At 42.8% G+C, this 14219-nt stretch overlaps 1 protein-coding gene across 3 annotated transcripts in view; it reads right to left on the reverse strand.

Annotated features, from left to right (window-relative positions):
• The window catches only part of ST8SIA5 (ST8 alpha-N-acetyl-neuraminide alpha-2,8-sialyltransferase 5), a 68706-nt gene that overhangs the window by 21051 nt on the left and 33436 nt on the right, over positions 1 to 14219 (reverse strand). For 2 of the 3 annotated variants that reach the window (XM_027720003.2, XM_027720004.2), the window contains exon 3: positions 9909 to 10016. The exons of the other annotated variant lie outside the window; for it this stretch is intronic. In XM_027720003.2, the coding sequence (XP_027575804.1) occupies positions 9909 to 10016 (108 nt within the window). The remainder of the gene's footprint in view (positions 1 to 9908; positions 10017 to 14219) is intronic. 3 annotated transcript variants of the gene reach the window in all.

Genomic DNA, 14219 nt, shown 5'->3' on the forward strand with positions numbered 1-14219 from the left:
CCTAATAAAGAAGTAAACTGATTACTGTCAGAAAAAAAAAAACAAAACAAAAGAAAAAACAAACAAACAAAAACAACAACCCACAATAGTTCATCAATCTTTAAAAAATGTGGCTCCTTGAAAATGTGTTTTCCTACTCTTCAAGGCAAAAAAAAAAAAAAATTATGAGTTTTTTAGAGGAAATTATGATTTAAAGTGTTCCATAATCCATGACAACTCCATGAAAAGACTTCCTCAGCCTCCCTAAGGGAGATCTAACATGAATCTTCACCTGGGCTCTCACCAAAAGACATGGGCTCTCCTTCCAGCTCAATCATTCACCTGGGCATGGAGCATTTACTACGGAGCAGCTGAAATCCACTGCACTGGCACAGCTCCTGTAGTGCTTGTCTTGTTGGGATGGAGCTGAGAAACTTGTGCGTTTTGAAAGCTGCTTCAACTGAATTTGGATTAAGAGCTCACCTGCCTGCCCCAGGCCAAAGCCCTGTGTGCATGTACTCCAGGTAACTTTCCCAAACTAAACCAAAGTCTCTCTCTAGACAGCATCATAGGACTTGGTACTGGTCACAGAGTTTGCCAGGGCTTAAGGAGTCCCCTTTGGCTGTCAGTACAGGCAATCTTTTCATCCTTCTGAAATGCTCTTTCTTTTTTTTTTTTTACTGTCTTTTGCATTACCAATTCTTTAGTTTGGTTCTTTGAGTCAGACAAGGCTGGGACCCTAAATGTGCGTGTTCTACACAATAGCTAGAGGTAGGATACACCCCCACACAACACTCAGCACGTTACACACCACTGCTGCTTCTTAAGATGTAGGGGGGATAGCAATGTCTATCAGTCTCACCCTTGCCTGTCACCTAACACTGGATTTCAGTACCTTGCATGTGCCTCAGGACAGATAAGAACAGCAAAAATCTAGATTAGCATGTATTTTTATCTCTCCTGTGCACTTCTGGCTCTGCTGCTAAGTTGGAGAACGGCAGCTCAGATGTCAAGCAGCACATGCTGTCACGTGGGAGCACCACAGCAGGGGAAAGCTGGCTTCAGCCTGTGGCACTGGAGTCAAAGACGTCGTTTTATGAAATGGAGATGAAATTTCCTGTGTCCCAGCCATTCCCTCTGATCGTTGCCTGTTTATGCGATCCACAAACCGAAAATAGAAATGGGAAAGGATGTGTTACCGAGGTGGTAGAAGGTTAAGGAGGAAAGGACTGGGTAAAAAATAAACTACTTCTGGATCTGAAGGGAAATCAATCCATGAGGCAGCACTGCATTTGTAGTAGAGGTGTTCCATCAGCCCACAGCTTCGGAGAGCACAGGACTGTCCTGCAAGTCTCTGACTCTCACCACAGCTCCAGATTCCCCAGCAGAACCACTGGGAGTATTGAATTCACCCTTTGGCACCTCGTGGAAGTGCAGAGGGAGGATATGTGGAAGAAGCTGGATGACACACTGCAGATGGGACACCTCCCTCCTGAGGAAAAGGCAGGGGACACTGACAGCTGTGTCATTCTGTGCTGAGAGGGGAGAAGATCCTGCTGGCCACGGGGTGAGCTCGACTGAAACTAACCCAGTGTGCCCAAGCCACTGAAAAATCATCATCTGGGCTGTCCTTCATAAGCCCTGAACCACACTGAAGCAGGCAACCAGTCACTGAAGCCTCCTTAGTCTTAGTGCTGCTGATGCTGCAGCAGTGAGGTTGCAATCATTAATGATGCTGCAACATCATTAAGGATTTTTCAAGGCAGTATCTGGTCAATAAACTAAGAAAAAAAAAAAGAAGATTCCTCTCCTCCCAGGAGTGTTCATGTTATTCATTTGCTTCACAGCAATTCCCCTGCTGCTACAGACACGGAGGCAAATTAGCAGAGGCAGTTCCCTGGAGCACCAGCCAACCTCTTCCCACAGAAGTGCTTCATGTTGTTCTTCCCTGGAATACAGCTTTTGCACAATACCAGGCTCTAACACAAGGAACATGGGTTCCCTCAGCCCCCAGAGATGCCCTTTAAACCCAGCTCCTCCTCTTGCCAGGGTCTGGTCCTGCTGGGAGTGTTTGGAGACCAGGCCCCCGTGCTTTCCCACAGGAAGCATCACTCTCACCCACTCCCTGGGCTGTGAGAGCTCCTTCTGCCTATTAACTCCCACTCTAAAACATGTAGTTCCCTGTGAAGGAAGATGCATTTGCCTGTCAGAAAGCTTAATTAGCCCAAATGAAAACCGTCCTCCCCATCATCCTCCTCGGTCTGATCTCCAGCTAAGAAGCAACGGTGTAGTTCAGTTTATTTTGATTTATGCTCTTGATTAGTGACAAATGACAAACCTGACTACACTACTTACTCCTTTTGCTACAGGAAAGGTCTATGTTTCAGCTTTACACAAATGACAGTCAAGTTTTATGATCCATAAAACAGAGCTGATTTCATCACCAGAATGTCCTCTCTCTTCACTGGCTTCGCTTCCCCTGCTGAAATATAAATAACTTTTATCCCTCAAAGGTCACAAGTCTGCAGGAAAACCAATGCAAGAATTCATGGTTCTTTGTAGTAGAGAGCCCAACTACAAATGAATCACACCAAACAGCACAGTTGGAGTGTCCTTTCTCAGGGCACTAGTGTGTAGTGGACACCACACACCACTCACTGCTCTGTGTGCACTCACCTCAATTGTATCTTTCAAATCTACAACACTTTTCCAGGATCAAATCCTGGAAACACCACACAACACGAACACCACACAAGCTGCAAGTGCTCAGAGGGGATGGGTGTTTTATGGCTCTCAGAATTGAGTGCCTGGAAATGAGATGCTATTCACTCTGTAATTTTCCATTTTTGACTGAGACTTTCTTCTTTTCTAACCTTCATGTCCCCCATTGCAACCTCACTTCCAGTTGAGCAGCCTGCTGAGCTCGCTGGTGAGAAACACATTTGGTTTCTCAGCACACCAACTAACTCTTAGGTCTTTGATCATCTGCAGTTGGGCTGCAGCTGCTTTGATCAGAAGTAAGCTTTTCTTGATCACACTACATGAATAGAAAAGCCCAAGACTTCAATCCTGCCTTCAAATGACGCTTGGGTTGAGACACTGATTAGTCTGATATGTTGAACAAAGGTTTTAAAATATAATTGAGTGTAATGGTCAGGCATCTTTTAAACAAGTTTTAACATCTTTTCCCCCACAGAAGCTGCCTTCCCATTCATTTTTCTCACTCCTGCAGTACCAGTTCTCGACATTGTTTGCCGTGAGGCTGCAGAGCATTGCAGGAAGGATTCCACCTACCCTGCAGGAAAAACAAAGATCTTTCCAAAAATATACATTATCCAGTGACTAAGAAATGAGAATAAATGAACCAAGCCCTGCAGGCTTCCACTAAATACTTATTAAGAGTGCTGTCCAATTATCAGTGCCTGCTCTCATCAGTATGGGCAGATCCACAGCCAGCCTCGAGTCTAGATTCACCTCCCCTATTCAGGAACCTTGCAAGTGGGCCAGAGCACATCCCCCAAAGCACATGGGGACTCATATCTGGCAAGGTCGGCGTGGGAACTTCAGGCTCCCCACATGGAGCATATCATGGCTATAGAGGCTCTGGAAAACTCACCCAGAGTAGAATACAGTAGATGCTGACTTCACTAGAGGCCACTGTGAGTGAATGACCAAATCCCTCTGGCCTTTGCTTCTGTTAATATTTCTGTGTGGCAACATCAGAAACTACAAGATTTGGTCAAAAGGTTTAAGGGCTTGACATCAATGCAGTGATTTTTCTTCCTCAAAGAGTGCTTCCTATCACTTCACATGGCCTGTTCTCCCAAGATTACTTTGGGAAGGCATGATCCCCATTTGGCAGGTAAAGAAACTGATGTAGATGTTGATTGACAGGATAGTCCATGGCAGATGGGAACAGAGAACTTGTAGACCCTACCTAAACCATAATTACCACCGAGAAGAGGAACAGTCTGATGGAAATCATAATGACCTTTCATACCACACCTTGCAAAAGAAAATGCCTGTGGATGTACCAAATGAGATCCCTCTGCTCTGAGAATTGGCAAGTGAAGCAGAACTAATTAAAACTTCACTAAGGCTGTGGCACAAAAAATCACATTGCTGCTTGTGTTGTTTCTGCTGTTTGAGAGCCTGAGTTGACTTGCCCGCAGTAGGATGGTGCTTGAAAAACTGAGCGGAGAGAGAAGAAGCTGTGGGCTCAGTGGAGGAGACTGGAAGAGCAGTGGTTTTCTCTTATGCAGGTTGATGAAAACATTTGACTGTCTCGTCCTCAGAGACAACAAATATCAAAAGAGATGTTTCACATTCCTCCTGGCTACCACCTGCTGATGACAATGTCACTGGCAATAACTGGTTTAAATCCTTTACCATCTTCATCTCTAGTGCTAGTAGATGCATTAGATGTCTAACTGATCATGAACCTTCAGTATGTGCATGTAGGTAGGAACAAAATATGTCACTATAAACCGTGTCAGGTAAAAAAATTAAAATGTAAGCAAGAGGAAATGGCCATACACCTTCCTATACATTGTGTGGTAATAGCTCTTCTGAACTACTGCATCCAGTTCTGACATTTCATCTTCGAGGGTTCAAGATTCTGGTAAGAGTTACAAAAGGACCTGTGGAAATTATATGGATTCTAAAAATTATGAGAGGCGTATGACGCCTGATCTAAACATATGGTGACTGAGTAAGGAGATACTGCACCAGGAAGCAATTACTAGTGGCAGGAAAGTTTTCAATACAGTATAGCAAGGAAGCCTGGAAGCTAAAGATAGAAATGGCATCTTTAGTTCAGGTTTTCTTTCTAGAAGAACCAGAGTAATTAAAATTCAGGAGCTGGAATTCCTGTACAGGGACTCACTCTTCCCTGGAGATTCATATAGCTGAGGTTAAAAGCTATTGATTCATGAACCTCCTGATCATCCACTTAGGATATTTTGAAATATCCTTAACAAGGTCATAAGTTTTTCTGGGTTTTGATAATGGTAACAGAAATGTCGATCCACCAAGGCAAGAGCGGTTTACCAAGACACCCTGCCTATTTTCCAAATTAAAAGATTTTTACTTTCAGAAAACCAAAAGTGCTCCCACTGACCAGCCCTAAATTCCTAAGTTTGATCTGCACAGAGGAGGAGTGGCTTTAACGTTTCTGTCCTTTAAAGCAATCCAGTGGTGGTTCATCGAACCTCCTACATCCTCTTAAATAAAGTGCACCCATCCACCCAACTGTCGTGTCTCAGAGGTGCTCCTTTTGTGCATTCATTATTTAACCTGGTCCCCTGACTTCATAAACATTTTACACACCTATGCAGCTAAGATGATAGCTGTCATACCCCGTGGAGGTGTTTTTCATCACAGCCACTGAAAGTCCTGGCAAACTGGCACTGGCTGCTCTCTGCCACTCTGACTATGATCTCCTGTCTTCATGTCTCCACACACAGATCACCTGGGATTGCTTGGCTCTGCTGCCCAGTGCCACATTAGAAGTGTGAACTGACCAACATCCACTCCTGGCAATGCCACGTTGTTCCCTTCCAATCTGTCCACTCATTTGAGACACAAGCCTCTCTACAATTTCAGCCTAACACACCACCCAGTACAGCTCCACTGCAACAGCCGTGGGTGTAACAGCAGGAGCTCCAGCAAAACAAGCCCTAAATGGCACAGCAAAGACCAGGTTGCCTCTGCTTATCACCTGAGATAAGCCCACCTTGCAGTCCATGCTTTGGAGTCAACACCACTATCCTCTGTGCTTCCTGGGTCCTCTCTCACACAGACTGCCACCCCTCTTCATTCAGAGGTTTCCCCACTGTGCAATGAGTGAATGATGTACTGCAGAGAACATTGAACTGTAGTTTTAGGGACACTTTGGTGCTTCTTTTCTTTCACCGTATCAAAACAACGCTGTCTGGTGACAAGCAGCAGTGGAGTGTGCTGCAGGGAGCCCTATTTTACCAATGTCATTTCAAAACCCTCCAATTTTTAATAAACTGCTGTGTGGCTGTTTCAATCAAGCCCATTCCCATCACTCTGACTGAAGTAAGCTGCTGATGTTGTTATCCATATGAGCACCTAGAAGGCATAACAAAACTCATGACAACACTTATACATCAATAACATCTCAAAAGCCACATTTTGGCTTATTGTTGCAAGCAACTGCTTCTTTTTTTTTTTTTTTTCTTATGGCTCTTCAGATTTTAATATCTTTTTATGAGAAACTCAGCAGTGTGACTTAAGGAACATCCTCAGCTGAGGATGAGTCAAAGGCTCAAGCCCTTACATTCATTCTTGTTATATGTGTATTTGATGAATCCAGTTGATTTTACTTTCTATTTTGGGGATAAAGCCTCAGATTTGTCATAGTAGAGAACTGACAGGCCCAAAAGTATAAAGATCACATCTCCTCTCACCCATCAAAGCTTTCTGTGGTCTCACCACTGGAATCCTACATTAAATCTTATCTTCAGCTCCAATAGACTGAAGAGAACAACATAAACCAACCAATACGACAGATAAATCATTGTATCATTAAGTCAGCTTCTTAGCAATGAAAAATCCTTTAGGCATGACAACTCACAATCCCAGAAAATTGCAAAACATTTTATAAGGAGAACAGAGGAATCAGGGCTCTAGGAAGTGGTTGTACATATCACTTCTCATAAACTTCTCATCATCAGATAGAACCCTTTACCTGATTCTCCACAAGGATGCTGCAAGATTTATAACACTTAGCACAAAATAAAATGCAAAAGATAGAAATATGAGTAATGGTTGATACATAATCAAAAATAAGCTGATATTCAACAACTGGTTGACATTGCATCTGAGTGGGTGTTTCAAAGTGCTGCAGCCCATCTAGTCCTCCTTCATTTGAAATCCCTGTGGCTTTGGGGAGTTCCTGAGTGTTTCACTTTTACTTCACTTTTACTTCTTGCAAGAATTCACAATTTTTTGCCACCTAGAAGACTCAGTAATCAGGGTGGCGAGGCCCTGGCACAGGTTGCCCAGAGAAGCTGTGGTTGCCCCATCCCTGGAAGTGTCCAAGGCCAGGTTGGACGGGGCTTGGAGCAACCTGTCTAGTGGAAGGTGTCCCTGCCCATGGCAGGGGATTGGAATAAGATGAGCTTTAGTGTCCTTTCCAACCCAAACCATTCTGTGATTCTATCCTAGTTAAGGAGTGAATCAATTTCTACTGAAATCAGCTTCTGAAATCAGATAACATACTAATCTTCATTTCTGTCTTTCTTGATCATTTTCATGTAACATTTAATCTTCACTGTTCACTGGTTTTGATATGGCCACTATTCTCATGAAATCTGGCTGTCTTTCAATTCTAATGCACTTATTCTTTCAGTGTGCCTTTGCTTTGGAAGTCCTTCATTTTCATCTAACAAATCACTCCTACAGAATGAGTTGTCAGTGTCTCTACATCCTGTATTAAGTTATGTAATTAAAAGATAAAGAGTAGTTCTAGAATATGTATGGGTTGATACCACTATGCATGAATAAACATGTGTCTATATATGTACACATAAAAGATATGAACTGATGGAAAGCATATTAATATATATTTCAATCAATAACTTTAACCACCAAACCTTTGACAAGGAGGTGTTAGCACACAGTAACCTGCAGAGCCATGCAGTGAAAGGTATTTACTGTGCTTATGCTGACATGTAATTAATTTTGTGCACTTCAGACATCTCTCTGGAGTCCTGTAAATATACACAAGTAAAATCAGTTCAGTAAAATGTAGTCTGCAAGTTTTCCATTCAGTGGAAAGAATTATTCATTACAGTAAGGCTTGTTTTCAATTTATATCAACAGCCTGAAGTTGAGTGTCAGATTAAGACTCTCGGGAGATGTCTAGTGACAACACAGTAAACAAGGTGATCAAAGATAAATAGTAAACAACTTTTGACATGCAGGAGTCACCACACAGTCTTATCTCCACATTTATGAGGTACGTTTTTATTTTCCTGTATTCTCAGCTTTCATACAGTAGACAAAAGCATAAATAACATCTATAACACACTTATGTATGAAAATACGTTGCATCCAGAGTTACCCCTAACTCAACACTCCCAACTTTCAGCTCCACTGTCATTAACATTGAATCATGGAATGTTCTGAGTTGGAAGAGACCCACAAGGATCATCAAAGTCCAACTGCACAGGACACCCCAAGAATCCCACCCTGTCCCTGAGAGTGTTGGCCAAACACTCCTTGAGCTCTGGCAGCCCTGAGGCCGTGACCACTGCCCTGGGGAGCCTGTTCCAGTGAAGACAGAGACGTGTGTTGTATCACATGACACAGAATGTGACATGTGCATTTTTACTGATATTATAAACTTTTATTGATGTGATAACCTTTTAAGTTTATATCTAGCTTCTGCAGTTTCGAGCCTGCAGTTTGAGTTTTTTGTGTAAGAACCACTTGCATCCTCAAACCTCTTTGTCCTTGAAGAGGTTGAAGAGACTGAGAACAGTCCTGTGGTTCAGAACCTCACAAGGATGTATTTTGCATTCAAGGGTTTTGGTTCCCTCTCCTGCAGTCAGTGATGGTTCGATTGCCTCCGTCAAAGGTGTCTTGAGTGGGAAATATATATTAATTTATTTTCTCATGGCTTTAAGAAGATATGTGTCTTTGTGTCACATTTAGTTCTTTTATATGCCAAATGCCTAAATTGAAGACTTCGTATATACAGACTATGTGTGCATACACTAAAAGTGCAAAAAAAATAGAAGATAAATACATACATACATACATACATGAACCTTTTTTTTCCCTTGCTCTGAGTGAAAAACTTCAGCCTAATTTGGTTCTTTTTATAAGGAGTCTTAACTAAATAAATTAGCAGAGCAGCAGACAACACTTGTACAGGATCACATTACAGCAAGAGCCTTAACAAGAACTGCAGCATTGCTGCAGTTCAGTGACAGGATGATTTTTGGCAGGTTAGACTCCGTAACGTCTGCTTGCCTTTGAAATGCCATCAGCTCCACAGGTCTGGTTGTGTACGGTTACAAAATGATAATATTTTGAATAAATAAGCAAACTCAAGAGTTTTATTTATACATGATATTAAAGGTAAGGTCCTTTGAATTATTGGTGGGTTTTTTTCTTTATCTTACAGTCTTTCTAAGATTTCCCTGCTACTTATTGAAATTGATACTACATGTGACAGGATTTCTAAGCTCTACAACTGACCATGTTCCAGGTAGATAGCCCAAATACTCACCCTACACCTGTGCCTGAGTTTATGCAGATGGCATGTGATAGCTGTGGAGCTCCTTAGGCACAACTGCTGCCAGTTTCCTGACTATGCACATGACCCTTCAGACACCTGATCCCACGTCAAATTGCTAAGTACAAAAAGTGTAACAGCACATCAGTGCTTCTCATGTTTTCAAATGGTGTAAATAGAGGAAATACTCCAACCTTATCTTGACAGAACACTTTTGCTCTGCTAGGCCCCAGAAAGAATGCAAGTTAAACTATGTTTTCTTACAATACATGTTCTATTATGAAGACCAGATTCTCCTGTGTGCTCTGTGTGCATCAGTACTGACACGTGATATTCTCCGTCCAGTGCTGGGACATTCTCCCACTGCCACATCTTGACACACAGCACTGGTAGGGGAATAGAGATAGGAGAGACCAGGACACAGAAGTCACTCTCCTGCATGAATGCTTATGGCATATTCCAAAATGTCCCTTAGGCCTTCAAGGGAGAAAACAGCACAACAGCACTTGGGCACCCCTGAAATCTTCTGTGCTATGAGCAGCAGTGCCAAACAGCCAAAGCACACTGCAAATCCCATTTTTCATACAGCCTGTGCTCACATTTATGGCTCATACAAGGAGAGAAATATCTCTGTAGTCATTCCCTCGGGTGTTGGTACCTGGTGCCTGTGTCACTGCCACTCTTCACTGCTCCGTCATCCGTGAAATTAAAGGTGCCGGTCCAATTTGCCAATTCCTCTCCATTCTGCCAGCTAAACTGCAGCCCTCTAGCAAGAAAATGAGGCAGTTGATATTTGATATAATTCATTAGGTCAAGTCTATCAGCATGAGTTCTCATGTCCTATTTCTTAACATAGAAATGTGACTATGACAAATACACCAAAACCAATGAAAAGATACCAAGAAGCACATGATATCACTTTACTAGTGGCAACAATTAATTTTCACTTCCCATAGACGCTAAAAGTCCTTGGCTGAAAAGAAAATCAGGCTCCCCATCCAAATTTGAAGACTCACTATTCATCTGTGCTCAGAAACAGGATACATATGTGTGGAGTGGAGCAAGGTAGAAATTTCATTCCAAAAGACATAAGGGCAAAGAGCTGGAGATGTGGAAAACTGCTGCTCCAAATTTCAATTTTACATCTACAGTAGTTGTTAAATGTGATGGACACTGGGTCCTTCCTCTAATTTGTTGGCCATGCTAGCAAAGGATTTGTCACAATATGTTGCTTCTTTTCCCTGTTTGGACAGAAGACATTTTTTTAAGCCAACGCACAATGTAATCATCACAACTCCCTGTTTTCCAAACTTCCACAAATTCATTCCAAGCTCCATGATACCTGCAGTCTTCTCGAAACTACACCTACAGTTAGGTAGAAATCTAAAAATGCTAAAGAAATATTAGGCAACAGTCAAATCCTTCCCCTAGCTCAGAAGTCAACAAAAACGAATCTTTCAGATTGTTATTTTTAGACTTCTCCATTTTAACCCAATTTCATTATTTCAGAAGCCTGGCAGCAGAGTCGTGAACATTTGGTGCTGCCAATACTGAAAGTCAACTTTCAGCTGAATTGTGTGGAGATGGCCAGGGAATAATCTCCCAGCACACTTTGTCCAAAAGAAAGGGCATCCAGGACCCCTGTAGTTTTTCTGGTCAACAGGCTTATTACAAGGACTGGAGAGTCTCTCAGACCACATCCACCCTCTGGTCTAATTGGCAGCAGTATAAGCACAGGAAATCAGGAAGGAACAACATGGGGCGTTAAAATATGCCCATGGGACTCTCATGAGGTTTAACAAGACCAAGTGCTGGTGCTGCACCTGGGTTGGGGCAGCCCCTGGATCAATCCAGGCAGGTGTGAAGAGATGGAGCAGCCCTGGGGAGAGGGTCCTGGGGATGCTGGTGGGGGAGAGGTTGGACATGAATCAGCCCAGAAACCCCCATGCCCTGGGCTGATCCCACAGCGTGGGCAGCAGGGGAAGGGGGGATTGTGCCCCTCTGCCCCCTCAGGTGAGACCCCCCTGCAGAGCTGCCTCCAGCCCTGGGGAACAGCAGCACAGGGATGTGGAGCTGCTGGAGCAATTCCAGAGGAGGCCACAGAGATGCTCCGAGGGCTGGAGCCCCTCTGCTTTGGAGCCAGGCTGGGAGAGCTGGGGGGGTTCACCTGGAGAGGATAAGGCTGCAGGGAGACCTGAGAGCCTCTTCCAGTGCCTAAAGGGGCTCCAGGAGAGTTGGATAGGGACCTGGGACAAGGGATGACTTCCCACTGTCAGAGGGCAGGGTTAGATGGAAGGCTTATTGGGAAGAAATTCTTCCCCATGAGGGTGGTGAGGCCCTGTCCCAGGTTGCCCAGAGAAGCTGTGTCTGCCCCATCCCTGGAAGTGTCCAAGGCCAGGCTGGATGGGGCTTGGAGCAGCCTGGTCTAGTGGAAGGTATCCCTGCCCATGGCAGGGGATTGGAATAAGGTGAGCTTCAAGATGATCTTTTAATCCCCTCTCAACTCAAACCAATCTTGGATTCTGGGATTCTATGAATCATATCCAAGTGTGTATACATTATGCTACAATGGCTACTGGGTAATTAAGTGCTCTGGATAATTAGGGAGCCCCATACCTTGTATGTTGCTCTGGCAGTTTTTAATCAGCTGACACTGCTCAAGGTACAATTTCTGAGTATAATACTGGTGTGAAGAAAACAGGAGAAAATGACTAAAACACCTTCACTCTGAGGCTTGTTGAAACACACACTTGTGATTATCTCCCATGCACCACAGTCTAACACATTTTTTGCCACACTGTAACTGGTATAGAAACATGCATCCTTTGAATATATATCTTTGTATAAGACATCTAAATATATGGCCTTAAAAATATCTTATAATTGCTAAGGGCAGCTCTAAGTGATACATGGGGAGAGAAAACAGAAGTGTGGGAAAACCAAGTTGAAATCATACTTTTTAGTTTGATTTAATTTATATATTTGAGGCTCAGATATTTGCTTGCAAACTGAAATAGAGAGCATTAATTCAGATAATTAGCTGGTGTTTGTGTGTCCTTCAGAGGAAGGACACTGGCTAAAAGTATAGCCAGTATTCAAGCAGATTAAATGAAGAATTAAAACATGCAATAAAGTCCTTCCCTTTTCTATGTCTTTACTCCACATGTAACAGCTGGAAGGAAATCTAAGTAAATGCCCAAAGGTGGAGGGGGGTTAATCTGTCCATAAAGCAAAACAAACAGTAAATTACTCTTGAATGCCCTCCTCTCATCAAGCAGTTTTTTGGGAACAATGTGCACTGCAGCAGGGGCACCAAGTTTGAAGGAGGACATTCACATTTTGGGTAAGTTCCAAGAGGAGGTGGGAAGACTAACGCTGAGGAATGGCAGATATGTCTTATGATGACCAGCTTAAAATACTTGGCTTTGAAATGGCAGGAAGGGGGATCTAATTAAGGTACAAAAATATCTACCGAGGGCAAGCAAGGGTCTGGGTATGACACCTTCTGTGGTGAGGGTGAAGTAGAGAGCTGTGAGCTGAGCTTATAGAGCCAGGAGAAACCCAAGTGTGTAGCCCCTAACCAGGCAGATCACACAGGGCTCTTCTTCCGGCAGGTACTCCAGAGATTAACAACACACAGGCTTATGGATACACAAAACACACCACCAAAGAAATGCTGCACAGCTTCTAGGACTGTGTGTCTCACTGTGAGTCTGTAAGGCTGAGACCAAGCTGCTGCTCTGCATTTTCTGCAGTGGTGGTACAATAAACCTCCTCCTCATGGTAAGAACAACTTCCATGAACAATGGTTTGTAGTATTGGGACTGAGTAGAAACCAAGGATGAGACATTTAAAAACACTGACCTGAATTAATTCTGTTTCTAACAAGATTACTGAGAGCTTTACCATTGATTTTGATCAGCCTTGAGTCAGGAGAATTCAATTTTTAAAACATAAAATGTTCTAATCCTCTCAGTTGTGAATTCTAAGTGTCCATAAAAGCTGCCTGGACAAATTTGCAAACAGTCTGAGAAAACAGAAGAGAGACTTGAACTGCTCCATCAGTATATTTCTTTGGCATATTACTGTAGTTAAATTCTACCACATTCATTCTCAGCACTAACTACATTTAAACTGGTAAACAGAGAAGAGGCAAATTAATCTTCTGTGAATCAGAATTGCAGCACAAGAGCACATGCAGGATGGAAACACAGAAAAGGAAGAGAAAAAGCAGCAGAGTATAAAAAAGAGGGTAAAGAAAGATTAAAAGAATGGGAGGAAAGCTGAGGAAGTGACTCAGACATAGAGGTCTACTATACGATTGAGATAGTTCATGTAAAACAGTTTAAAAAAAAGAAAAGAAAAGCTAATTTTACACCTGGAATCATTACCAATGATTACCAATAGTGGAACTTTGCCATTTGCTCAATTTGCAAATTGTGATAACTTCTAAAATTACTATGTTTTCCCAACGTGTGATGCTGATGACGACTTTATAAAAGATGTAATAGCCAGAAACACTCTCAGTGCAGAGATGCTATGTTTTGCCCATTCACTGCAAGGAAATTGCTCATCAAGGAAGATGGACGTCATTTATGGACATCATTAATCACAGAAATTACCCCTAACAAATAGGAGCATGAATAATGTTGTGCCTTGCGTTGGAGAAGCTCAGTGAGGTTGGATGTCTTAGCAACAAAGACCTGAGTTCCAGGTAAATGTCAAAGGAATATTTTGATCCTAATTGGTAACTGTAAATGTTGAATCAGTGTGTGGCCAAATAAACAGTGGCGTAATGTAAGAATAGCGGGAGGGGGTGAAAAACCAGAAAATTAACAAAGCAGCAGTAATTCTGAAGGGCTTGTCAAAACCGGCTGTCAGGAAACAGCAGGACGCAAATACTAAAAGCCTGTTGCTGCAAACCAAACAAAAAACAACTCCCACACAAGCAGAGGTTTTAATAGCCGAG

This window comes from Pipra filicauda, unplaced genomic scaffold, assembly GCF_003945595.2.
Source record: "Pipra filicauda isolate LSUMZ 115617 unplaced genomic scaffold, ASM394559v2 scaffold215_size1667880_pilon, whole genome shotgun sequence".
NCBI lineage: Eukaryota > Metazoa > Chordata > Aves > Passeriformes > Pipridae > Pipra > Pipra filicauda.